The 25,247-nt window shown below is 36.0% G+C and overlaps 1 protein-coding gene across 4 annotated transcripts in view; it reads right to left on the minus strand.

The window, feature by feature from the left end:
• ZNF236 (zinc finger protein 236) overlaps positions 1 to 25,247 on the minus strand; it is a 70,527-nt gene that overhangs the window by 8,838 nt on the left and 36,442 nt on the right. For 3 of the 4 annotated variants that reach the window (XR_001411562.1, XM_014938687.1, XM_014938689.1), the window contains exons 13-29: positions 22,958 to 23,102; positions 21,229 to 21,489; positions 20,716 to 20,966; positions 19,946 to 20,047; positions 14,589 to 14,740; positions 13,416 to 13,522; positions 13,170 to 13,321; positions 12,843 to 13,055; positions 12,084 to 12,363; positions 11,523 to 11,626; positions 10,236 to 10,601; positions 8,573 to 8,718; positions 7,052 to 7,295; positions 6,467 to 6,646; positions 5,064 to 5,216; positions 3,699 to 3,889; positions 1,905 to 2,036 (exon numbers count right to left, since the gene is read on the minus strand). Coding sequence is in view for 3 of the 4 variants with exons in the window: in XM_014938687.1 (XP_014794173.1) it covers positions 1,905 to 2,036; positions 3,699 to 3,889; positions 5,064 to 5,216; positions 6,467 to 6,646; positions 7,052 to 7,295; positions 8,573 to 8,718; positions 10,236 to 10,601; positions 11,523 to 11,626; positions 12,084 to 12,363; positions 12,843 to 13,055; positions 13,170 to 13,321; positions 13,416 to 13,522; positions 14,589 to 14,740; positions 19,946 to 20,047; positions 20,716 to 20,966; positions 21,229 to 21,489; positions 22,958 to 23,102 (3,179 nt within the window). In the remaining variant the exon portion in view is untranslated. The remainder of the gene's footprint in view (positions 1 to 1,904; positions 2,037 to 3,698; positions 3,890 to 5,063; positions 5,217 to 6,466; positions 6,647 to 7,051; positions 7,296 to 8,572; positions 8,719 to 10,235; positions 10,602 to 11,522; positions 11,627 to 12,083; positions 12,364 to 12,842; positions 13,056 to 13,169; positions 13,322 to 13,415; positions 13,523 to 14,588; positions 14,741 to 19,945; positions 20,048 to 20,715; positions 20,967 to 21,228; positions 21,490 to 22,957; positions 23,103 to 25,247) is intronic. The other variant, XM_014938688.1, reaches the window with a different exon arrangement.

Below are 25,247 nucleotides of genomic sequence, written 5' to 3' on the forward strand. Positions count from 1 at the left end.
CTTCTGTCACCAGGTCCTCTGCCCCATTCAGTAGCAGGCCCACTTATTTTCCTTTTACTGCTGCTATCCCTGGAAAAGTCCTTCTTGTTACACTTTTGCCAGATTCAACTCCAGATTCGCTTTGGATTTCCTAACCTCATCCCTGTCTCCTTGAATGGTGTCTCCGTACTCCTTCAAGGTCACCTGATCCTGCTTCCACTTGCATATGCTTCTTTTTTTATGTCTGAGTTATGTCAGGAGCTTCTTGTTCCTCCATGTTGGCCTCCAGTCCCCTTTGTTTGACTTCCTACACATCAGGGCTGACCATTCTTGAGCTTTGAGGATAATATAAAGTCAACCAGCTCTCCTGGTCATCCTTCTCTCCAGGTCTGCTTACCATATGACTATTCCAAGCGGATCTGTAAACAGACCAAAGTCTGTTCTCCTGATGCCCAAAATTGTGATCCCACTATTTACCTTATTTTCTTCCCTCATGATCCTGAGCTTGGCTGCTGCCTGACCTTCACATTCCCAATGAGTTCCTCCTTCTTTCCAATTATCAGGTCATGAAGAATGCTTCTACTCGCTGGCTTCTCAGTAATCTATATCAGCAAGTTATCATCAATGCACTCCAGAAGTTTTCCAGATTTCTTGTGCCCCGCTTGTTGGCCTTCCAGCATATCTTAGGCACATTCAGGTAACCCATGTGGACCCAGAACTGCAAACCACAGATTCATTTAGGTGGGAAAGGACCTCTTGATATTGTCCAGTCCAACTCCTCTACTCAAGAAGGGTCAGCTAGGGCAGATTGACCAACACCAAGATGAAAGCCTCATCTGCTGTTTCTTCCTAACCAGGTGATGTGTAGCAGACTGCTAGTATTCACAGCAGTGTCACCCACGTCCTTACCCAGAAGGTCTCAGCTGGCTCACCATCCAGGCAGAGTTCCATGCATTCCTGTTGCTGTCTTGTCAGTCTGCCCTGCCTAACGATCCTGAGTCCAGCCACGGCAGCACTTCAGTTGTATCAGCTGTCTCTGATTCCAAAGAGATCACAGCCCTGCAACTGCACGCAGGCCTCTAGCTCCTCCTGTTTGTTCCCCATGCTGCATGCACCAGTGTACAGGCGCTTCAGGGAGACACCCACTCGTGACAATTCTTCCAAGACTGTTGAAGTTTCCTCTATTACTTTGCCATCTCAGCACCTTTATCCATACACATACACTTGAGGTGGGCCCCCTCCCTTCAGTTCTTATTATTGTTGAGGTTTCTTTTGCCTGTACCAGCCACAACTTGCCCACATCTTGCCCTTTGCTTGCCAGTCCAGTCCACCACTTCTTCACTTGATTGTGGGTCACCATCTGCCTCTTCTGTTTTTCTTATTTTACAGCCTGCATCACCAGGTTGGTTGAAAACATTCATTTTGCCTTCAAAAAGAGAAGTCTGAACTACTTTTTCTAATACCAATACCATATTACACATATAAAACTTTTGATTGAAATGCAAATACGTAAGAAGTTGAAATGACACCATGTTACTCTACTATTAAAGCTATTAAGTTACAAAAAGAGAATGGAAGAGGTGTAGCAATAGGTGCTATTTTTTTCCACAGCTCTCAACTTTGTCTATTTTTATTACCTAAGTACAAACTTAATTGGAAATTTTTGGAGCAGTCCATGTTGAGAGCATGATTATGTAATGTGTAGAAAGAAACACACTATTAATTGCATTTGTTCTTTGTATAGGAAAAAGTTTTTTTAACTCAAAACAGAATCTGGGTTACTGGGAAGTCACAATGAACCTCTTCCCAATACTCTTATTTGGGAATGACATCAGTCTTCCTGGTTCAGGATATAGAGGAATCAATCCAGTATTTTGAATAGTGTTCTTTACCCACAAAAGATACAGAAATATTATTGTATCTACCTGATATGTTATTTCATCAGAGTTTGCAGATGCTGAATGGGGTGTATGGCTCACCAGTATGACTTGCTGTGAGCCTGACCCACTTTGGCTAGCGAGACTGGAATCTGTGAGTATAGCAGGGAACTGCTGACCCTATCAAAGAGGGAGGGGAGAAAAAAAAGTTAGAATAACTATATCTAAACAGGTAACTGTAGTAATGTAAATTATTTTTACACCTCAAAACAACTTCCCCCTCCCCTGTTTGAAAAAGACCATTCCAGAATCTTATCTGAACAAATGCTACTGTCTCTCATTTTCTCCTTCCATTTTAAGTCTAACAATTTCAGAGTAAGAATAGAGATTCAGTTCTGATTAATTTTTCCCAGTCTTGCATCAATTGCTGAATGGTTCAGCCTTACCTTGTCATTGTCTCTTCAGCTGATAATTTCTTTAACCCCTATATTCAGCTTTCCTGAATGGTCTTCCCATGTTATTTTCATTTTTAAAAATGTCTTAATTAACCTCACTTCCAAACCATATAAAATCAAGGTAAAAAATTACTAACTGAGATACACAATGTATTACTAATATCATACTACTACTTCTATTTTTACATTACTATTAAAGACATTTGAATTTCCCCAGGTACCTTTATGTACCACCTGTTTATTCATCAAGATTCCCGAAACATAGACTGTGTTTGCATAGTGCCCAAAACAATGTCTGTTTTTATTTATGTCTGCCTTTCATCAGAGGCATAGTATAAACATCAATGCTGCCAAATGTAATCACTTAAATTATTACAACATCTGAAATGAAACCGCATGTTGCTTTGTTACTCTGTGATGCCAAAATTCACAAATATGTCATAAGAATGATTTAACAAGTCTTTTCTTTCCCTCCCGAAAGCAAAACTGCAGAGAGGAAAGTGTAGACTTTGCTTCACCAGGTTTAATCACAGCATATGCTAGGCAAAAAGTCTTTCATTTACATATATTTACACATTTTAATTCAGGACAGAAAGTAAGTAAAACTAATCTAAACGTAGTTAAGCTGAGAAAGTAGATTAAACAGGCCAAGTTTTCAGACGTCAAACCTACACTGAAATGTAACCACACAATGACCCTAAATTTTCACTTTCTAGTCTTTTAATACTATTTTTTTGCTCTATTTTTCTTTCTCCCCACTCTGTACATTTGCCAACATGTTATTGGCTTTTGATGACACCACAAACATCTTAAATTATGATAAAAATGAAACTAATGCTAAAGCTACCAGGAAGATCATAGTCCATAAAGCACTATTCTTGTAAAATTTCTTATAGTGCTACCCATTATTGAAGACAGTCAATTTAATTTAGATTCTATGCTGTTATATGCCGTGAAAGGAACTGTCTTTTCAACTCCTAAGTTCACAAGGAGGAAAAGAAAAATTTACCAGATTAAACCATAAAAAGTTTAGGACCAATTTAGGACTATTTATGTCCTTTATATATAAAGCACACGGTTTAGTTTATCACTAAAAACTGATCACTAAAAAAAAAATTTGAAACAGTAGATCCTATCTGTTCATTGCAAAAAAAACCTAAACAAAACAAACAACACGCCTGAAAGATTTATCTGTGTTTCTGTTTAACTAGTTTATGCTTCTAGATACCAGTGTGCACACATTGCTGGCAGAAAGATGGAAAGTTAACTGAATTTTCAAATACGATGTGTTTACAGGACAAAATTATTTTCCATGTAAAATCTCCAGTTCTTGGCCTGTAAGGCAGTAACATGACTTTATCTCTCAGTTCAGAAAAGTATTTCTTACCTGTGAAGTGATATTAAGTGTAACTGCATCAAGACCACTTGACAGCATTCCCTGAGTGTCAGCAAGAGTCAAGGTGACACTACCATCTCCTCCAACTCCTGATGAAGACATGACCAAATTCTGGGCAGAAACTGTAGACTGAGATATGGGTGTTGTTGAAGGAAGGTTTGTTCCACCTGTGGTATTGAGTTCTGGAATTTATGCAAAATAGTAAAAGAAAAAGCTGTTACACACGAACTCTTAGCTAAAAAATTATTTTAAGTGAACTTAATTTCTATTTCTAATTTGTGAGAGCTTTTTATTTTGGAAGCAAATAAATCAGTTAAACAGCTAATCATGTCTCAAAAATTGCCAGAGAGTCAGATGATAAAATTAGAAAAACTACATCTAAACGTAGCTTGATGGACATCATACGGCAAAGCAATAACTTTGTACAGTGTATGGGAGATGACTCATTGCTGAAAAGACACCTGAAGAAGCTTCAGGTTACATGTTTCTGTAGTCTGATCACTTCCAGAATTCTCAGTGAAATACGTTTTAACTCACAGCAGTAAAACCAAAATTTGGTAACTGTGTCTCACAACACTCCCACCCTATTTTTGCAACATGATTGATAATCTGTAATAGCAAAAAAGGCCAGTTTATTATTGATAGGTACTTCATAACAGTTTCATTATAATAGCTTGATGGCTCTCAGTTTATGACAAGCATCAAAAACCTGATTAGATGAGACAGAAGGTACAATACAACTGACTGTTTTTACTATTTCATTTATTATTTCATTACACAAGAGCATGCCTTAACCTTCAAATCTTACAGGATTCTCTGGGGTAGGCCTCGCCCAGTATGACATTAAAAGAGATTTGCTTTATAGATGTATACGAATACTAAGAGATCAATGCAACCTGCTGCACTGACTGAAAGCATGAACAACTATATACATGCACATGCGTTTGTGTGTATATACAAAAAGCTACAGGTAGAAATCCATGTGTATATTTAAAATCTCAAAATTTGAATACTAGAGCAAATTTGATACAAAAGATGGTTTTATTATCTGTCTGCAGCAAATGCATCAGACTTCTTCATCCTAGTCCATCATCATCATAGTCCTTCAACATTCCTGTAAATGCCTCAAAGTACTAATTTTCGATGTATCTTCTTGTTTTCATTTTTTCTTATTACGTGGTGTAAAGAGCATTTAAATTAGCATAACAATTTAAAACCAGTGAGAAAACATACAAAGTCATGTAGTTCCTGAATTGTAATGTGCAAGATTATACCATTTCAGATTTAGTTACCTGGTCTAATATTTATTTTTTAACAAAATGTTATTTTTAAATTAGGAAATCACTGTCTACTTACCTGGAGCATTCAGTGAAGTGCCCTGAGAAAGAAGCTGGTCATTGCTTATAGTTAATGTAGCACCTGTAGTCTGACTGTTGATGGTTGGTGCTGTCAGTCTTAAGCCACTGTTCAGATCACTACTTCCAGAATTATGCTGAATAAGATCTTGACCTGGATAGAAATTAGTCCTGTTATAACTTTAAAAGTCTCAACATTATTCTGCTACTGTGCTTAGAACTACAAACAAGTGATCATAATGTAATAAAAGCTGAAAATACAACCAAAGTACAAAATTCATTTCAACACATGCAGATTTTTATGCAGATGTTTGACAACTTTCTAGCACAGATGTGTTTATGTATATCTAGATATTAACATGTAGAGGAATACCTGACGTTATTAATATTTAGACAAATAATGATCTTACTTGTCTAGGTAAACTATAGAATCTGGCCAACTAAAGGCATATGGTTAAAATGTGATATTTTTTCTTTTGATCTACTGTATGAGTAAGTAGGATATGGATACTATATGAACTACACCAAACATGTCCTCTTTTGTAAAGACATCACTTACTTTTGTGGAACAGTCAACAAGCACAAAACATACAGAAACTGAAAGCAGATTCTATCAAGTTGTTGGACACCTACACTTCATTTTCCTTAGATGAGTGAATATCCATTAACAAACAGATAAACATAGGTGGGGGACTGTGACACCTTAACACGGACATTATTGTCATGACACTTAAAAACACTAAATACGTTACACAAAACAAAGAGAAAAAGAAAAAAAAGAAAAGAAAGAAATTTAAAAGAAAAAAAAGAAAGGAAAAGGAGAAGAGCACTAAATGTTATACTGGATCTATTACAGAAATGCTATGTTACAAAATACAAACTATCTTTGTAGGAAACAAAGATATTTATAGTGTATATAGGAGCAGTCTCTTAGAGGCAGTAAGAAAGTTGGTCTAAACTTATTCAAAGAGACCTAAAGTATTAACCACATTATTACAAAGACTGAACAGTAAGCACACCTCGAAAAATGACCCCAGGCACTTAAAGAAAACTAGACTAAATAATCTCATCCCCAATGCCTGTTCTGCATATTCCAGTCCCAGCACCACCCAGGAGTTGCACTACCCTAAGTGATATACAGCAAGGAAATAAGAACTGGTTGTACGGGCTTTGCCACCGAGACAAACATCTGTTGACTCAAGGCTATGAATAAAATAGGGAACCAGTCTAACACGCATCCTCATAGCAGATGTATTTGGTTTTCAAAAGCAGATTTGGGGAATATCTTTCAACGCTGATAATATAAAAAATATACCATGGAAAGGTTGTGACAGTGAAAAAATCCTCAAATGCTACCTTAAAAAAATAGATCTGGTACCTTTAAGGATCATTAGAAATACCAACCAGATATTGTAAGAGTGATCTCTTGAGGACTTCCTGATGAGCTTGTAGTTGTAGAACCTGAAGCATGAGCTAGAACTTGACTCAAGCTGGAATTATTTATGGTCAATGTTATCTCATGTTGTCCATTTGAAGATGATACCATACCCTGTGAAGTCATGACTTGAGAGATGTCCTGTGCACCTACATGTAAGTGGGTAGAACAAAAAAAATTTCCATGAAGATCCTTTCTTTATAATAGATACAGCTTTTTAAAGTAAATAATATATTATTTTCTAAACTATTATGAAAGATGTAGCCAAGGTAAGATGCTAGAATTTGTACCCTAAGGAAGAAATTGTTTTCATATATGGTTTATTCCTCTGTGGGTTAAGATCATCGGAACAAAGACTTTATATGTTTCTTAAGACTGTAAGTGTTCTTCTGTATTTTCATTATATAGTTCACCTTCTGAAAAAATTATATTCAAAAATGGTAACACAAAGTTGTAAAATTTGGTGTGTGGGGGCATGGATTTTCTCACTGTGGGTAATACCATAATTAAAATTAAGAAATTCAATGCACAATAAAATTATTGACACTGCTTACCACTGGAGTTGGTTGTCAGCACAGACTCTTGCTCAGAGAGGGATCCTATTGTCATGTTGGCAGAAGATGTTACTGTGGGCTGCAAAGACAGGCCTGATATAGGCTGAATAACCACATTAGCTGGCACTGCGTTTTCTGTTGCCTGTAGGGAGGGATTCTGTGGAGCCATACTGGGATCTCCAGTTAGCTGCTGAGTAAGTAAATTACTCTGCTGTAATGTCTGCTGTAGAATACTGGGATCAATCTGAAAAGCAAGTTTTCACTGTGATCAATCTGAAGTTAAGAAATATGGGTTGCATTTTAATATAAATCCAGAATTCAAAGGGTTGCATTAAGAGTATATATAATATTAAGTAATATTATATATAGATTATATAATACTAAAAGTTTAACAAACATTTTAAACTTAAATTTATTTTTTAAGCATCTGTATGTAGTCAGTCTCCATAGTCACTATGTAAACAGTCTGTTCAGCTTCAGCTGTAGATTCTTCCCTCTCTTCCCTCAGCAAAATGAAACCAAGATCATAATTACATATGAGCATGCTGGGCACCAGGTACCCACAATGCTGCCCCTCTGTACTGTTTTACTGTGGCATGTCACACTTATCACTGTCTTCAGTTCTTTGGAAGTGAAAACACATGGAGCAGAGAGAAGACCGGTATCAGAAATTAACTATTTTTTCAGCTCCTAGGGCTCATTAATATCACAGTTCACAAACATCTGTTCTCCCATAGTTAAAAACAGTTATTTTACTCTTTAGGGATGAGTATTTGGTGATTGGGGAAACAAAACTAAAACACGGTTGTCTTCATTTCATGCTAAAAAGTTCTTGAGTAGTCAGACTATGTAGAGCAGCCCAACACAACTCTGAAGAGGACCCTTCCCTGATCTTGGGGTTGGACCTGGTGACCTCCAGAGGTCTCCTCCAACCTCGATGATTTTGTGAAACTAATCAAACACAACTGAGTCCATAAAAACCATTCTTTCACATATTTACATTTAAAAATTTGTATTTAAAATCATCTCACCTTTTCCTGCTGTTCATTTTACAAGCTCAATGGGAATTTAAATTGTGAATCCAAGTATTAAAAACTTGCCAAATAACACCAGTGTCTTATGTTAAGGAAATGAACATTCTGTGCAATAATTTTGATTGATTTGTTTCTGCAGGGCATTTCTTTCAGGAGAGGGGGTAGGGAGCCCTAGCCTAAAATGCTTTCAAAGCAAAAAGACAAGATGCAATTAAAAGAAAAAAAATACAGATTTTAAAGCAATCTGCCAAAATCCCTAGGTTGTAAAAAAAAAAAAAAAGCCTGAAAAACTGAAAGAAACCATAATAGAAAGAAAACACCACTGTGCAGCTATTGTCTAAGTCTTCTAACATGGTACAATTGATACAGCACGGTATTGCCGTGTGCCTTACTGAACTCCAGGGAACTCCTCCCGAAGTATGTGCACTCATTAAACCTCCTTTAGTGACTCTATAAAATTAAAAGCAAGAAACTGTGAGCAACCTACCTGTAATGTTATGTTGTTAATACTGGTGGCATCTATTCCAGAAATTTGAACATTTTGCCCAACCAGATTAGCAGCAAGTTGTAACTGTATTCCTTCAAGAGTGGCCAAGCTACCATCTGTCAAGGACACAGTTAAGTCACCTCCAGCTACCAAAGAAAACAGTTATATTATAATGTTTTTCTTTATCATTACTGACTGCCTCTTTTAGCTTGTTTACTTTTAGAAATTAAATCATTACAAAAGCTATAGACAGACACACATTTCTTTATGCCAAGAAAAATAATTTGAAGTAGACGACTGCTTGTTTTAAAGCTTCATAAATTCTATGTAATTGAAGGATTGTTATTATTTAAGCACAAGTCAGCACCTTACAAAACAAGAACCACTCCAGAGTAGCTTTGGAAGCTTGGAGAAGTTTGGTATCAATTTTCTTGGAGAGCGCGCCATGCCTAAATAGAAGCAGCGCTCACACATGATACATATGTTCTGACTCTGAACATACACATGAAAGCTACTGCCACAATTTTGCACAGCACAAACATTGTTCAAGAAGGTTCAAAGTTCATCTTGTGCATTCACATGGCTGGAAATAAACGTACATTAGCATTTAAAAAAACGAAATCTTTAGAACTTGAAAGCTCCTCATTTCAAAAGTTGAATAGACCATCTATATAAAAGATCTTGACCTTCAATATGATCTACCAATCTCTTCAGCTGATGCTTCAAAACCATCTATCCTTCCCTCTCCAAAATCTTCTAATATAATAAATCTGCTTACTAATGCACCCAAGAAAGATCTATTCTGTGCAAAACCCACATCACTTATTTCAATTTAAGAAGGCTCCTGCCTCTTTCTAGGACATCTGAACATGCTAAAGATTCCTCCTTATTGTGTTCACTCAAAAATCCAAGCAAACATTAGACAGTTTTTAATTTATCACTAACTGTGCCTCTCAAATACCAGTATCTTCCAAACAACCAATAGCTTCTTGGTTTTGGACAGCAGTTTAGGTCAAATCAGATAAACTGGAATGGCTACAAGTAAATATGACACTGACACATTACTGTGAATTTGTGAGCATACCTTCAAAATTATAGACGTGTACTGGAAAAAGTACCAAAGAAGAACAGATAATCGAAGTCTCACTTTCAGAAGTGACAGACAGACAGTCCAAGACCCATAATTTAAGTAGTACATTTACCAGTACCAGGGAACGTTACCATACACCTCAACACTATTCTGCTTAAAACTGCCCCTGTCCCAACTAAGTGCCCAGCTAGCACTTAGACAATTTCCATTCATGGAACGGAAAGCTTACAGAATAACTGTTGTGCTGCTTTTCTTTTAAAGAAAAGGTGACAGAGTATTACCAAAAATAATACAAGTATTCCATCTACTTGTTATCTGTATTTTCTTCCTTTCTGCAGTGTAACACTACAGGAGAACTGAAGAGATCTTTTTAGGTGAACTGCATACATTTTCCTCTTCGTTCTTAAAATTTATTTAAATTTCTATTTATGTCACCATCATGCATTGAATCATGAATTCAATACAACTCTACCAGTTTGGAAGTAGTGTTTGGCATAATTTTCTGAACTCTGGTAGAAAGCAAAGCTCTCCACTTGATCTCAACACCACCACTAAGAAGTCATCCATGTTTACCTGACACCGAAGCAGGCAAGATAGCCTGGCCCACAAGTCCTTGTTGAAGTAAATTTTGATCAAACTGATTCGTCAAAACAGAGTTATTCATGATGAAAACGTTAGGGTCCGTTGAGGATGAATTAAGAAGACTGACTGGCTGGAGTCCCTCAGCTGAAGTACGGGCGACAGGCTTCCTAGCTTTCTTTGTCTCTGGTTTATAATGACACTGTATGTGGGTTTTCCTGCGCCCTGAAGTACGAAACCGTAAATCACAGTGTGGACATTTAAAGGGCTTTGCTCCTGTGTGCAGACGCATGTGGACTTTTAGACTCCCTTTTGTAGAAAAAGAATTACTGCATACGTGACAACTGAAGAGCTTCTGGCCTGGAAAAGATTCAAAACCAGTAAGGTAAGTGATACAACCACTAAAAATCAATAGCACTGAACAATTTTAAAAAAATATAGATTCTAAACTAGTTTGAACAGAAGAAGTTTGGAATAACTAGCCTTTTTTCTTTATAATTTTGGCTGCTTTTCAAATGATTTTAGGATACTAATGAAAAATATCTAATTTTTTTCCTATTTTTAAAACAATATGCTGTTAAAACTTCTATGCAGAATCTTATTTGGCCCCCTTGATGCTTGATGCCTCTCTCCTCCTCATCATGTCATCTTCCTGACTAATCAAGTTGTTTCAACTATACAGCTTATGGAACTGGAGAATTCAAGTTCCATCCTGACCTCTTCAGCCACTTATTTCCTTTTTAATTCCAGCAGCTTCTGTCTTCTGTGTCAGCCTCTACCTCAATACTGACTAGTATTAATGGATTACAAGTAGGAAACAAATCAAATTTGTGAGATAATATTGTAAAAATTAAACACCAACCACCTCAAAGTAATCTACTTAGCAGCACAAACATTATAATTTACAATTTTTTTCTTAAACTTGATTATATAAAATACTGTCCATTGATAAAATGGAGATTTTGAAAATGCAACTCCACCCTCTGGCTCAGGAAAATTGTTTGTTGAAACGTAAAATATTAGAGATACCCCAGAGTTTTCCCATGAGCTAAGACTACAACTGCTTTGTAAGCCAACTAATACAGAAGGCTGTAATAATATGGTTTACTCAGAATATCGTAATATTTACTTGATGATGCATTAAGTACCAAATTCCACCTGGTGCTGCCATTAGTAGTGTCATTATAGTAAAACATACCATCCCTTGCAAAATGCGTAGTTAAAACAGCCTGTCAAGAAAGTAATCAGTTTGTAAACAAAGACATTCAAAATCTTACTGACCTGTGTGTGTTTTAACATGACAATCTAGAGTGGATTTTACAGTGAAACTCTTTCCACATTCTTCACACTTATAGGGCTTCTCTCCAGTATGGATACGAACATGCCTAATAATTCAAAAATACACGTATATGTGAATTTCTACTTTTATATCACTTTGTAGAAACATTTATTTTGTATCTCACTAATTTTACATTTAATTGAATACTTAACATTACTTTAAGCAGAACCAGTAAAAAAGATTATTTAAGCATTTGCCCTTTTTCAAACTGATTCTTATATGTTTTTATATGCAAGTCCTATAGCAAGAAAAAAATTTATTCTAGAACTTCATAATAATAATTTCAATACTGCAGGAAGAGAAATATTAAAAGGCTGGTTTAGTCATATTAAGAATATGTAATATATTGACACATTTTTAAACCATTCCGAAAAAGAAAAATGTACGTAAATACAAGTCAAAACTTCAGCTTAGGCATAAAGAAGTTATATGAAACTGTTACTGCTAAGTTTCTGCTGAACAATTTAGAAAATTGAAAATATGCAAAGCTTTTCTTTCCTTACCTGACCAAATCACTAGGTTTTTTAAAGCTTTTGGGACAATAACTACAGCAGTTGGCATATTTGGGCTCTGCTTCCAGTTCTGCTTGCTTATCTTTGATCTCACTAATTCTGTCTTTCTCTGCAGCAGACTGGACAAGAACTTTTTCTGAGACAGTGGCACTTTCTCGAGGCCTAATCTTTGCCAGTTCTGCTGTTTCTTCTTCTGTAAAAGTTATGACACCAGGACGAGATTTTCTAGAAGTTCTTTCAGAGTTTTCATCATCATCTTCAACACATGCAACTATTTTAAGAAAAAAAACCAACGTCTGTTTAGTTTAATCTATCAGCTGAAATTATAAAAATAGAAGGATTTATTATTAAACACATGGCTACCACACTACATGTTTAGACTTAAATGGCTTTCAGAGGTCTAACTATTCATATCTGTATTTCTTTGAAATAAAGTTGGATTTATAATTTTTATTGTCAAAATAATTATATACAGGTATAAGTAAGTTAGGACAAAAAATGTACTACTTTAGTGACACACTAAAACAACTGTATAACCTACAGTACCTTGCATACCCTCGACAGACTCCTGGGAAACTGATTTCTTTAAACAATTTAGATTACAGCAATTTCAGTGGCTCTGGACATTAGACATTATCCATGCTGGAAGGCTAATTTATAAAATTACTGTGACAGCATTCATGTAATCCACTGAAACATTTGTACTTGTTATGCAGTAAGGACTATAAGAGTAAAAATGAAATAATTTACCTCCCCCTCCTGTTTCTGTAGCTGCTGCTACAGCTGAGGAGACTGCCTGATGTTTTTTCATATGTTTTTTGCAGTGAACAGTTGTTCGAAAGCTTTCATCACAGAATGGGCACTTGTAAGGCTTCATGCTCATGTGAGTTGCCATGTGCCTGGTAAGGCTGCCATTAGTTGTGAAGGAGGTATTGCAAATGCTACAGCTGAATGCTTTAACTCCTTAAAGTAACAGAAACAAATAAGTAGCATGCCTTTGTTTAAGTTTACTTATACAGGACATTTACAAAACCCAAATACAAGTTAAACTAATATAGAGCTGGAATACTCCGTTACCTGTATGAGTCTTCTCATGTGACTTAAGAACTCCTGAGGAAACAAAGCCACGGCCACAGAGTTGGCATTTATAAGGTTTCTCACCAGTATGCGATCGTACGTGTTGCTTCAAATGGCTGGATTTCTTAAAACCCTTGTTGCAATACTCACATCTATTAGAAGAAAATTGTTTTCATTAGTTGCATATAATTACTAGCCATAAAACATTCAGGAAATTCTGTGACAAAATCTAAAAGTATAACAAACCTATATGAACGCCTGCTTTGGTCTTCATTATCCTCAAGAAAATGAGGCCGTTGGGCCTGCAATTCAAGTTCTTCTTGCGATGACTGATCTTGGATCAAACGAGTAGTCTAGAAACCAAAGCCTCAAGTAAATTTCAAAAACACAATACTGAAGTCATACAAACAGGCAACAAAAAATTACGACATTTACAGTCAACACAAGTAATCAAAATTATGCTTTCCTAAATTTTTGACAAGAAATTAGGAGTGCTATATGGTACCTCGCTCTTTCATAGTGAGAAGGAAAGCAGCAAAATGCGCACCTACTGAACTGGAATAAACAGACAATGTGATGTGCTTACACCTCCCTATGAATCTAGACAAAAACATGTCTCAAGTTTTGTACATCGTCTGGTGTTTGAGGGATTAAATTTACTGTGCTAACAAACTTAACTAGCTTTTGAACAGGTTTTTCCTCTAAGGAAAAACCAACACAGAATAATCCTCAAGAATGACAGCATGTTGCAAGATTTGAAGAAAAAACTCCAAAGCCTGTTTGCTGAAATTACTCAAACTCTTCCAGATCCTAAAACACACCTCAGTTCTCTAAATGACATTTGCCCTTTGCAAGCAAGCATGAAGGGACAATAATACATGAAGATCATCATGGTAAACACATTACTACAGATGGTCTTCATGCTCAGTACTGCTACATCATGAAGAGTTATATTTAAACTGTATTTTTAGCTATTAAGCTCCTATACAAATTCAACCAGATGAGAACCAAAAAAGAACATCACAGGACCACTATGTGTTTCTAATGGTTTTTCTTCTGCTTGATCGTAACAATGTCCATGGGAATTAAAGAATTAGGACAGAATATAGTGCAATAATGTAAAGTTATTTCATAACATTAGGCCCTTTCCTTAGTTTTAGGCTTATGATCAAACTTTATAGCATTATGTCCGTTTTGAAGCCTAGAGCACCAAAAGGTAAAACTCTTTTTTAGAAACATGTAGCCAAGTCACTTATCCTCCCCCCGTCCTGTTACTTTCCAGTTGTTAATCATAAGCAATCTAGAAAAGAAATCATGAAACTCTTCTGACTTCTCAGTTTACCTTATGACCAATGAAATAGCTCAAAGAAACTCATCACTGAGCACAAACAATGGATTCTGCCTTCTAGCGGTACTTACTACGTTAATAGTGTCTGTACTTGGAACCTGAAGAAGGGCTGGCGGATGGTAACTCGTTGAAAGAGCCTGAGATTCAAGTGTGCTTGAATCCTGCAGCTGCTGGACAGCTGGAAATTGAGCCTGTTGATTGTAGCTGTCATTCACTGTAAAACCTGCCAGAAATTAAACAGTCACACACACAGAAAATACACCAAATTGGACTTCGAATTACACCACATGTCTTTGAAGACTACCTTCAAAAGATATTAAGTGGTATTACTATACAGTAATACTCATTTTATACTCTTTACTGTTGAGTGGAAAAATGCACAAAATGTTTCTGGCATCTATGTAATATGCATAACAGGGTTACTTACCATTAGCTGGAATTCTATTGGAAAATCTCCTCCACAGAAAAACACTGTTTGAAGTTTCTTCAGGATGCCACAATTACCTTAGAGCCATTGAAATTTTGAATTTCTTGTATGTAAGCATGCATGTGTCAAACAGGTTGACCCATCTCCCTTTATCCATGTTGGTACCACGCTCCCTTAACTACACTGGAAGCCGATCACAAGGATGCAAAGCTCAGTGGGGAGGATGGCGGGTGAGTGGAGGAGATGACCCAATAGGAGAACTCCAGTTTCTGATAAAGTAACCCCATTTTCTCCTACTTTGGATCTCCTCCACATATTCCCACTCTTTAGATAATAGTAAAGTAGAGCCTCTCAAAGGCAAACTGCAAAGTAAAAAATAAATGTGTTTTTATTGACATTTCCAATATAAAGACCTGAATATTTTTTTTTTCCTTCTGAAATACCAGATCTTAATCACCTCCTTTTCTAAATGAATAGAATGACAATATCAATGATCCAGAGCCAGGGAAGTATAGCTCAGATTGCAGGGTTTTTTAATACTATTAGAGATGCCCTTTTATCAAGCCCTCTAGGCCCTAATACTTCTAATATTTAAAAAAAAAACAACGATGTCGTGGAAAAAGTGAAACCACAACTGTAAGTATTAAGGTAAGGGCACCAATTTTACTATTTCTATGCAGTTTGCCTTTAGTGGACAAAAAGGGTGAAGATTATGAAAACAGGGTAGAAACAAATCCACATCAGATGATCACAGCATCGAAGGCCAAAAAGCAATGCTAAAGAATATTTTGAAATACAGTATATCAAAAAATGAGATGTGTTAAGTTTAAGCAGAAATTTTCCCAAAACGTATTTTCACAGCAGAATACTATTATCAATATAGGGGGAAAAAAGCCTACTTGTATACTATTGCTTACACCATGGAATGAAGACTAACAAACGTAAACAAATCTTGAAAGCATTAGTCAGGTTGTAACTTATCCCCAAACCTAATGCTGCAAGTCTTATGTTTTCTCTCCTAGAGCTACCAAGATTACAAGAAAAAAAGATTCAACATGCTGAATGAACATTGCACCTCAATGATCAAATAAAAAAGCAGCCTGAAGAATAGTGATGCAAAGCTTTACAGTGATAAGAGGGCTGCTAATTTCTATTTTCAAATACATTTTAAAAGCACCTTTATGGAAAAATGGTATTCCCACTACACTTGATGAAAACACAAAAATAAGTAAGCCTCAAGAAAATGAAGCAAAAGTGATGCCACTTCCATGCCCCACATAAAAAAAGGACATAACTATTAAATGTACACAGAAAAAGCTATCTAAAAAAACCTGAAACTTTTTTTTAATCAGTAATTTTTACTAGCCAAGAAGAAAAAAAAGAAGTTACTATATCATGGCCTGTTTCACCTCACAGTGTTTTAATAGAAGCAGTTATTGACATCCTGAAAAATTTCCCAGGATCACTGACATCCTGAAAAATTTCCCAGGATCATGAAACAAAATACTCAGGAAGAAAAGTTCTGAAGTTAGACGTATTTTGGGACAAACTGAAGAAAGAAATAGGTCTGAAAGCAGTTTTGGAATAAATATAAACCAATGCTGTAACAAGAACATACATGGCGCATCCCCCTTTTGCTCAACACCTAGTATGAAGGTCAATTTCCACTCAAAATTTTAAAAAGATCTGACAATTTTGAGCATTCTAAAGGCATTTGCTACCACCATACTGTTTCTACAGAGCAGCATTTAAAAAAACCTCACCAAACCAAACACCAAAAACCAGACATTCAGTCTCAGAAACAGAAATGAATTTCAGAACCTTAATTTTCTGCTCCTGTTTCCATCATTACATATTGTTTTCCAGAAGCTTTTCCTTAATCTTCAAAGAACAGAGAGCATCTTAAGCTCTGTATAATAAGGGGAGTCTCTTACTACAAAGTCCTCTAAACTTGGAATTGAATTTTGTCATTTCAGTACAAGTAATCCTTTGCATTGATTGGTTTTTCTTGGCTTTAGGACATTATCCAACCTATTCTCTTCTACATCAACAAAACATACTGAAAAACAGAATAGTCTGGAAATCCGTTTACTACTGGAAAGATACGTCTTGCACGTGAGAATAAGAAAACAACAGTATGATAGTTCATAGCAAACACAGTATTTTAGTTTAGACAAAACTTGAAGTCTTTACTGACAGATCATTTGAATTCTAACATTATAAACATATCTACATGCACATGTGCATTTCAGTGGGGGTCAGTGACCAGCAATTAAATGTTCTGCAGGTTTGCTTCCTAGGCAAATTTTGGAACCAGCTCAACAGTATTGGCTGGAATAAACGTGTAAATAGTTACTGAAAGAATCAGAATTCCAAGTCCCGACATTGCAGATTAACTTCTTAGGAAAGCAAAACAGCAGTCTGGTGGCAACAATATATTTGTATGGGCTATAAAATAACAGTATTTGGACTTCTCACATTTTTTCCAAGATCACCCTCCTATCACCACTTGAATTATTAACTTTCAACCACGCTTACAGGGAGACTTTAAAGGGAGAAGAGGTGACATAACTTATAAGAAAACACATTTGGTGACAGGTGATATTCAATAACCCAAAGACATTTTCTGATGAAAGATCTATTTAGTTGTTCTGACCTCACTAAAAAGTGTTCAAATGAAGATGCCTCAATATGTAACTTACAAAGAACACTGAGGTCCTTTTTCTTAGTCTTCAGATCTAGTTCAAATGAATAATAAATTATGACACAGCAGCATCCTCATAAGATCAGCACTTCTTCACAAGTCTGAACATATAAAGAATAAAATCTATCTGAACAAACCAGAAATTCTACAGAAGTATTACAAACAAACCTGAAAGACTAAACAAAATTCTGACAGGTCTGTGCAGACCTAAAGGATCAGCCTCATCTGTCTGAAATGCAAAGATGTTCTTTTTTCTTAAAAAAGGAAAAAGAAAAATCAAAAACCTACTGACGATTTTTTAAAAACTCCTACGTTGTTTTATTAATAAACACTGAGCCAAAATATTTTAACAAAAATAGAGCCTATAAATATCAAGGATAAAAAAGACATAGTGTTTTAGTTTGGATGTTCTGCCTAGCTCATAGGAAAAAGAAATTAGGAGCATGAAGCACGGATGCAGACATAGGGAGAGGGTCGACCAATTTAACGCATGCATCCGCGCAAATGCTTACCTACCTGAAATTCAAAAAATTTGAAGGGCTCCAGGATCTTCAAGGAAACTTCAAAGAGTTGGGAATCTGTGGATGAGATTCCAAGTAGAATAGGAGATATCTTATACAAATGAGACTTACAAAAACCCACATCACAAATCACAGAATCACAGAATGATATGGGGTTGGAAGGGACCTCTGGAGATCATCTAGTCCAACCCCCCTGCCAAAGCAGGTCCACCTAGGGCATGTTGCACAGGATGGCGTACAGACGGGTTTTAGATGTCTCCAGAGACAGAGACTCCACCACCTCTCTGGGCAGCCACCCTCAAAGCAAAGAACATTCCATCCATGTTTAGATGGAATTTCCTATGTTCAAGTTTGTGCTCATTACCTCTTGTCCTGCCACTGGGCACCACTGAAAAAAAATGTTCTGATTCTCTGTACCAATTCTATAACATACCGGTGATGAAAGAAATTTTTTTGGAAGATCTAGAAGAGTCCCCCACCTCCCCAAGAAATCAATCAGTATTCAATATTTATTTAATGGAAAAGACACACATACATAGAAACTGAAGTCTAAATAAGGCATGAAAACAATGTTTTACATATTGGATTTTCACATTCAAAGGAGCTGTAAAAATCCAAACAAAAAACACCACCACTCTTGAGAGTAACACAGAGTTAAAGGTTGCACTTTCTTCATTCATTTGGAAAACTGTAAGAGGTAACTAACGAAAATAATCCATAGGGTTTTAACAGGACCTGATTCAGTCTTGTGTAATAAAGGCAGAGACTGAGTTGGTTTTTGGTGTTTTTTTTTTTTTTTTTTCTCAGTTACAGAGAAAGCAGCACAGCCTAGGGAATTAAAATTAGCAACAAATCATACTGTTTTTTAGCATCATGCAACTTAGCACAGTCAATTATGTTTTCAAAAAAGGCCCTATACAATTAAAGAGGGAAAGAAATTTAAGAACACAGAAGTTTAAGCAGATAGAATTTCGATTACTGGTTACCAGTTATATAAATACGAAGTTATTTGCTGGAGTCAGAAACAAGCAGGAAGAGATGAACTGGTCAGCCGTACACTTCTCTACCAAAACAAATTAAAACTCCTTGAACACACTCCCCTTCCCTGGCCTCCCACCAAAAAAACCCCAAACCCACAAGTAGCTTCATATCAAGCAACAACTCAAGAAATCCAGTAGTGAAAGGAACACAGTCATTTCTTCAAGTCTCCGCAGACTACATAAGCCTTACATATATTTCTCAGTATTTTTTAGGTAAAATACAAAAGAAATTCACAATCTCTTAATTTGTTACTTATGTAGCTTTAAAAAATACAAAAGGAACCTGCTGTGGTTAGATGAAAGTATGATTTTTACGTGATTATATTTTGCACTGTCTTTTTCCACAATGAATCCCAACAGCTACTCAGTCAAATCTTAGACCGTGTTCCTGATCATCTCAGGTTATGAGCATGTATATTTTGGGAGAAAGTTGCCTACTGTCACAGCATTTCAAAATACAATCAAGGAAAGAATAAGAAATGCCTGACTATAAACCTCATACTGTAATGACTGAACATCAGCTCATAAAAGCAAATTCTATTTATGTTTCAAAATATCCTACCAAATACAGTTTCAAAATAGTAATTTAAGGAAAAGTGTTTGCAAGTTGTCTGCATGGCAGTTATTTTGACTGTGGATGCCTGCGTTCGAAACACTTTATGATAGTTGTGCTGTAAAGTCAGATATATAAAAACTGTTTAATTTTAAACTTTAAAAACTGTTATTTATTACTAACCTTGTGATAAGCCCTGTTGATCAAATGGCTGCTGTGTTATAGTTTGTTGTTCAAATTGAGTGATATTTTCCTGTAAAGCATGCTGGGATGTCACAAATCTATCTGAAATGGGGAAAGGAAGAGGAGAAAAAAAAAAAAAGGAAGAAAAAACAGAAAAGGAAAATAAAATCAAGAAAAGAAGATGTAATTAACTGGATAATTCAGTTGCTTCCAAAACTCTGCATTTTACATTCATCTGAATTTTTCCTACATTACAAATAGCAAAAAATTATTAGCTGAACAGGTATTTAAATCTTTGCTTATTGTAGGCTTTATTTATATTCCTCTGCAGTACTTAACTCATTACACCAATAAAAAGAGCAAATAAGCAAACCCAAAATACTTTGTTCCACTATTACTAATAGAACAAGTACGTGATATATTTTGTATTCTCCCACCTCAAAATACAGGTATTACTTCCCAAGTAGAGTATATGACAGTGCTTTTTATTAATAATAGAAGCGATGTGGTAAAGTTTTGTGCACTTAGTATTATTTTTCTGTATATTTGTTTCGTAATTCTGCTTGATACAACCACATAGTGCACACCTCAATTTTTTTGTTATTTTTAACAGTAAACCTGAACGCTAACGAATAAAAGAAACCGTGCAACATGCTTTAAGGAGTTAGCTTTTACTCCATGTACTCTTCAAGTAAATTTGTGAAGAAAAAGTTATTTGTGAACTTGCAAACTTACCTCATTATAAACCTTGTCATATTTTAAATACTCACCCTCGTCTTGCTCTAAAGGCTGATCAGCCAATTGTTGTTCTAGCGCTGTTTCTTCTGTGCCCACTACTGGCTGCTGGTCCAATTCTAAAATAGCCTGCTGGTCTGTTGCAACAGCTTCTGGCTGCTGTAGCTCATCACTTTCAATCTCCACTTGCATCTGTGTAGAAACATGAATGCTCTGCTGATCTACTGTAGTATCATCTATTGAAGCAGACTGCTGATGCTGCTGAAGTTGCTGTGCAAGTTCATATCTGCAAAGAAAGGTAAAAAGGTCTTTTTATGGCTTCAGTTGGACAGTTACTCTAACTATTTATGCGATTTATTTTTTTTAATTTTAATTTTTTTTATACACCAGAATTTACTATTCCTTTGGACCTAAGTGTTTGCTACCCATAAATAAACATGCTTATTCAATTACTAGCATTTGCTACAGAGCAAAGCTGCCTTTCCAAGTATCTTTAAGGAAGGGTTACTGAAATACATCAAAGGATTCATATAAAATCGTAAACATACCTGTGAGTCTTCATATGTTTTTTACAGTTTAGCGACGTTTTGAATGTTTTTTGACAATATGGACACATATATGGTCGAAGGTCATTATGGATCCCCATATGTCGCCTGAGGCTCCCACCAGTAGTGAAGGCCCCGTTGCATATAAGACACTTAAAAGCTTTCAATCCAGTGTGTGTTCTAATATGTGCTTTCAGAACTCCAGCTGACACAAAACCTCTTCCACACTGAGAGCACTTAAATGGCTTTTCACCAGTATGTGACCTTTTGAAGAGAAAACAGAAAGTAGATTTAACAGTTTGATTTATGAAGTTACTAGAAGACTAAATTTTAAAAATGAGCAAAATAAATCAAAGTAAGGCAACTGCTGTATGGATGGAAGAGGCTTCAGTTAAGAAAACCAAGAAACTAAAGCTTTAATAAATTATAAACAATCACAATCTGCACGTCATCATTGACAGGGCTAGAAGCAGTACTATCTGTCTTAATTATGTTCTACAGTCCAATCTCCTTTTCTGATCATACTTTGCCTCAACTAAAACCTCACAGTTGAATTTTTTCTATGCCAAATAATATACTAGCTCTTCAGACTAGTCTGAAGAACTAGTATATTATCATTCACATATATTTTCCTCAATTCAGCCAAAACGATGTCCCCAAAAGTTTGGAGAGAAAAAAAATATGGTCCTTCTCATATTGTATACTACTACTATGCTTGATAACAAAACTTTTGGGAAAGGAACTGTGTCCATCCCGAACAAGGCATAGAACAACTAGTCTTTCAGACTGCTATATGAAAACAGTATTACAAAAGGAAAAGATGTGCTAGTGCAAGGCTTCCCCTCCCTCCTGTAGACAGCATATAGAAATCAAGAACCGTTTCAAGCCAGTTTAAGAACCCACCAGTACTGAACTTGATTTCCATGGAGAACACTAGGAACTCACCACAATTTGAATTACAAGAAGTGAAAAAGTGGTACAGAGCTTATATTGCAGGAACAAGCAGATTGCCACCCGCTTTATGGAATCTCTCCTTAGATCCTAATATTCATAGTTTATCAAATGTTGCTCCCTGATTTATAACTCAACTAAATGGCAAGGCTCACTCCCTGTAGAACTGCAACCTGATCTAACTTCGAAGCTACCCTTTCTTTTGAAAGCAAGGTTGGATTAGTTCTCTCCACTGGTTCTCCTCCAATCTAAGTTTTTCTATGACTCCATGACCTTATGGCCATAAGCATTCACTGGATGGAACTTGAACTGAACTTTAGGCAACAAAATGATCCCCAAGAACGTTTACTCGATTACAATGTAAGCCTAAATTCTGTTAGGTTTAGTACACAGAAAACAGCACACAGGGAAAAAGAAAAAAGCTAATTTCCTTCTCAAAAGATAGGAGTTCATTCAAAAGCAGATCATCTGGAGCAGCAAATACAAAATTACGACAAGAATCCACGTGCACTGCTTGCTATTTTCTGTACGTAGTTTAGGAAAAAAAGAGTCCAAGTGTTAATAAACTAAACTGCACACTAAGCACAACCACTTGTACTCTTAGGACTGCACAGAGGTATGAATTAGTCAAAAGCCTCCTCCAACTTTACCAGAAAAATCAATTATCACTGGTTGTCTACTTAAGAGACAGTAATAAAAAAAAAGTCTTTTTAGTAAACACTATGCTTTTCCATAAATTCATTATTACATACATTTCCTTTCTTCTTTGTATTTATTTTACCTGATGTGTTGCTTAAGATGACAAGATTTTTTATAGGCTCGATGGCAATAGAAACATTTGTATGGTCTGTCTGCGTCATTCACAAAGTTATTGTTAAAATAATTTTGGAAGAACTGGCTATTCCTTGGGATTGGCTGGATAAGACCTGCATACATAAACACACACAAAAAAGAAAAATTAATTTATGAAGTTATTCCAAAGTTGCAGTAGTCTGAAGAGCAAGTATTTGGAGGGGAAAAAAAAAGTGACTTGACTTTTAGTATGGAAGTATATAAGAAAAATGAGTATGTTTTCAGCACTTATTTAAAATTATGCATGCATCTATTTAGCATTATATATATTAAATTGCACATGCTATCTATTTTAGTGACAGTTCTTCTTTTGTCCATAGATCCACCTCATTACAGTAAGTCTCTGATAAATTCAAAACAAGCACTAACTTCAAAAAAAAGTTGACAGTTATGAATTCACTGCTAATCAAATATTTTGGTCTTCCAACTTCCACCTTCACCAAATGACATTTAATCAATGTACCCCAGATATACATTATAACTTGACAAATATATGTATTTTGTGATAAGGACAAATCACTATGACATATATCTGCCTTCAATTAAAGGATAAAAAAGGTCCATTAAAAATTGTTGTATTTGTACATCATCTACTTTGGCTAATCACAGAATCATAGAATTGTCTAGGTTGGAAGGGACCTTTAAGATCATCTAGTCCAACCATCAACCTCACTGATGAAAAACATCGCTAAACCACACCACTAAGCACTGTGTCAACCCGTCTTTTGAATACCGCCAGGGATGGCACCTCAACCACTTCCCTGGGCAGCCCATTCCAATGTTTAATAACCCTTTCAGGGTAAAAATTTTTCCTAACATCCATCCTAAATCTCCCCTGGCACAACTTGAGGCCATTTCCTCTTGTCCTATTGCCTGTGACTTGGGAGAAGAGACCCTGCATCTCTGCAACCTCCTTTCAGGTAGTTGTAGAGAGTGATAAGGTCTCCCCTCAGCCTCCTTTTCTCCAGGCTGAACAACCCCAGCTTCCTCAGCCTCTCCTCATAGGACTTATTCTTCACAGCCCTCACCAGTTTTGTTGCCCTTCTCTGGACCTGCTCCAGCACCTCAATGTCTTTTTTGTGGTAATCAGTCTTGCTAATTCTCTGGGCACCTCCAAAAGTTTATTGTGAAAAAAAACCAAAACTCAAATCAACTTATTTAAACAAATGCTCTTTATACACTGGTGCCTGAAATCAGTCAAGTGTAGTTATAGAAAATGAGTTAAAAGTTCCTGCTACTAAACGTCCAAGTGCTAACAAAAGAGTATGCTGTCTCAGAAGCAGCCGACAGAAGGGTATCATCCCAAACACCCTGACAGAACAGGGACAGTAGCAGGCTTCAGTTAAAAAACCAAAACCTCATCATCATTCACACATCTGTGAACTCAAAAGTACTCATCGCAACATTAATATATAAGGCTGAGAGAGTGATGCAAAAATTCAACAAATATGCCAAAGATCTCTTTATGGTCCTAAATGTTCACTACAAAACACTTTTTATGCTGTCTTTTCTTTTCCCAGACTGCCTCATCTAGCATGCTATGTTTCCAGGGTTCGCTCAAGAGAGAAATACTGTGTGATCTGAATATCTGAAGTGGTCAGCTAAGTTTTATTGCTGGTCTGAAAATCTGAGTTTCTTATGCCCGATACCAAAATAATCACTACTCTTACATACAGTAATTTTGGGAAGCAGTGAAAGCAAGATGATTTTCAAAGACTGATAAAGATTTTAGGCTAAAGATATTACCAATATAATACTCTACTACATAAAGATGATTACTCAACAGACAAGGCAGGGGTTAGCAGACTGGCGAATCAAACAAGAGTAAATGCCTTGCCCATTACATTGACCTCTACTGGACAACAACATATATTGCCTTGAATGAGCTGTACAGCAACTTACCTTCTTCCAAAAAGTAGTTTTATCAAATGTTGTAACATTTATTCTACAACAGAATTAAAATAACTTTATGAACTCTCTATACCATGTTCTAGAATTATTCTGCCCATCTTTGAAATATTACCACTAACAATTACCACTATTTCAGGTCACAATTATACCAAATACACTAAAATCATGTCTGACTCATTAATATTTGTAATTTGAATAAACATGATAATCTCAAGAATAATCTAGGCCATAAACTGTCTGTCATTTTTTCTATACCAACAGTCTAAAAACAGTCTCCTAATGTAATGCAAAAATGCACACGCTTTTTT

This window comes from Calidris pugnax, unplaced genomic scaffold (assembly GCF_001431845.1).
Source record: "Calidris pugnax isolate Ruff unplaced genomic scaffold, ASM143184v1 scaffold13, whole genome shotgun sequence".
NCBI lineage: Eukaryota > Metazoa > Chordata > Aves > Charadriiformes > Scolopacidae > Calidris > Calidris pugnax.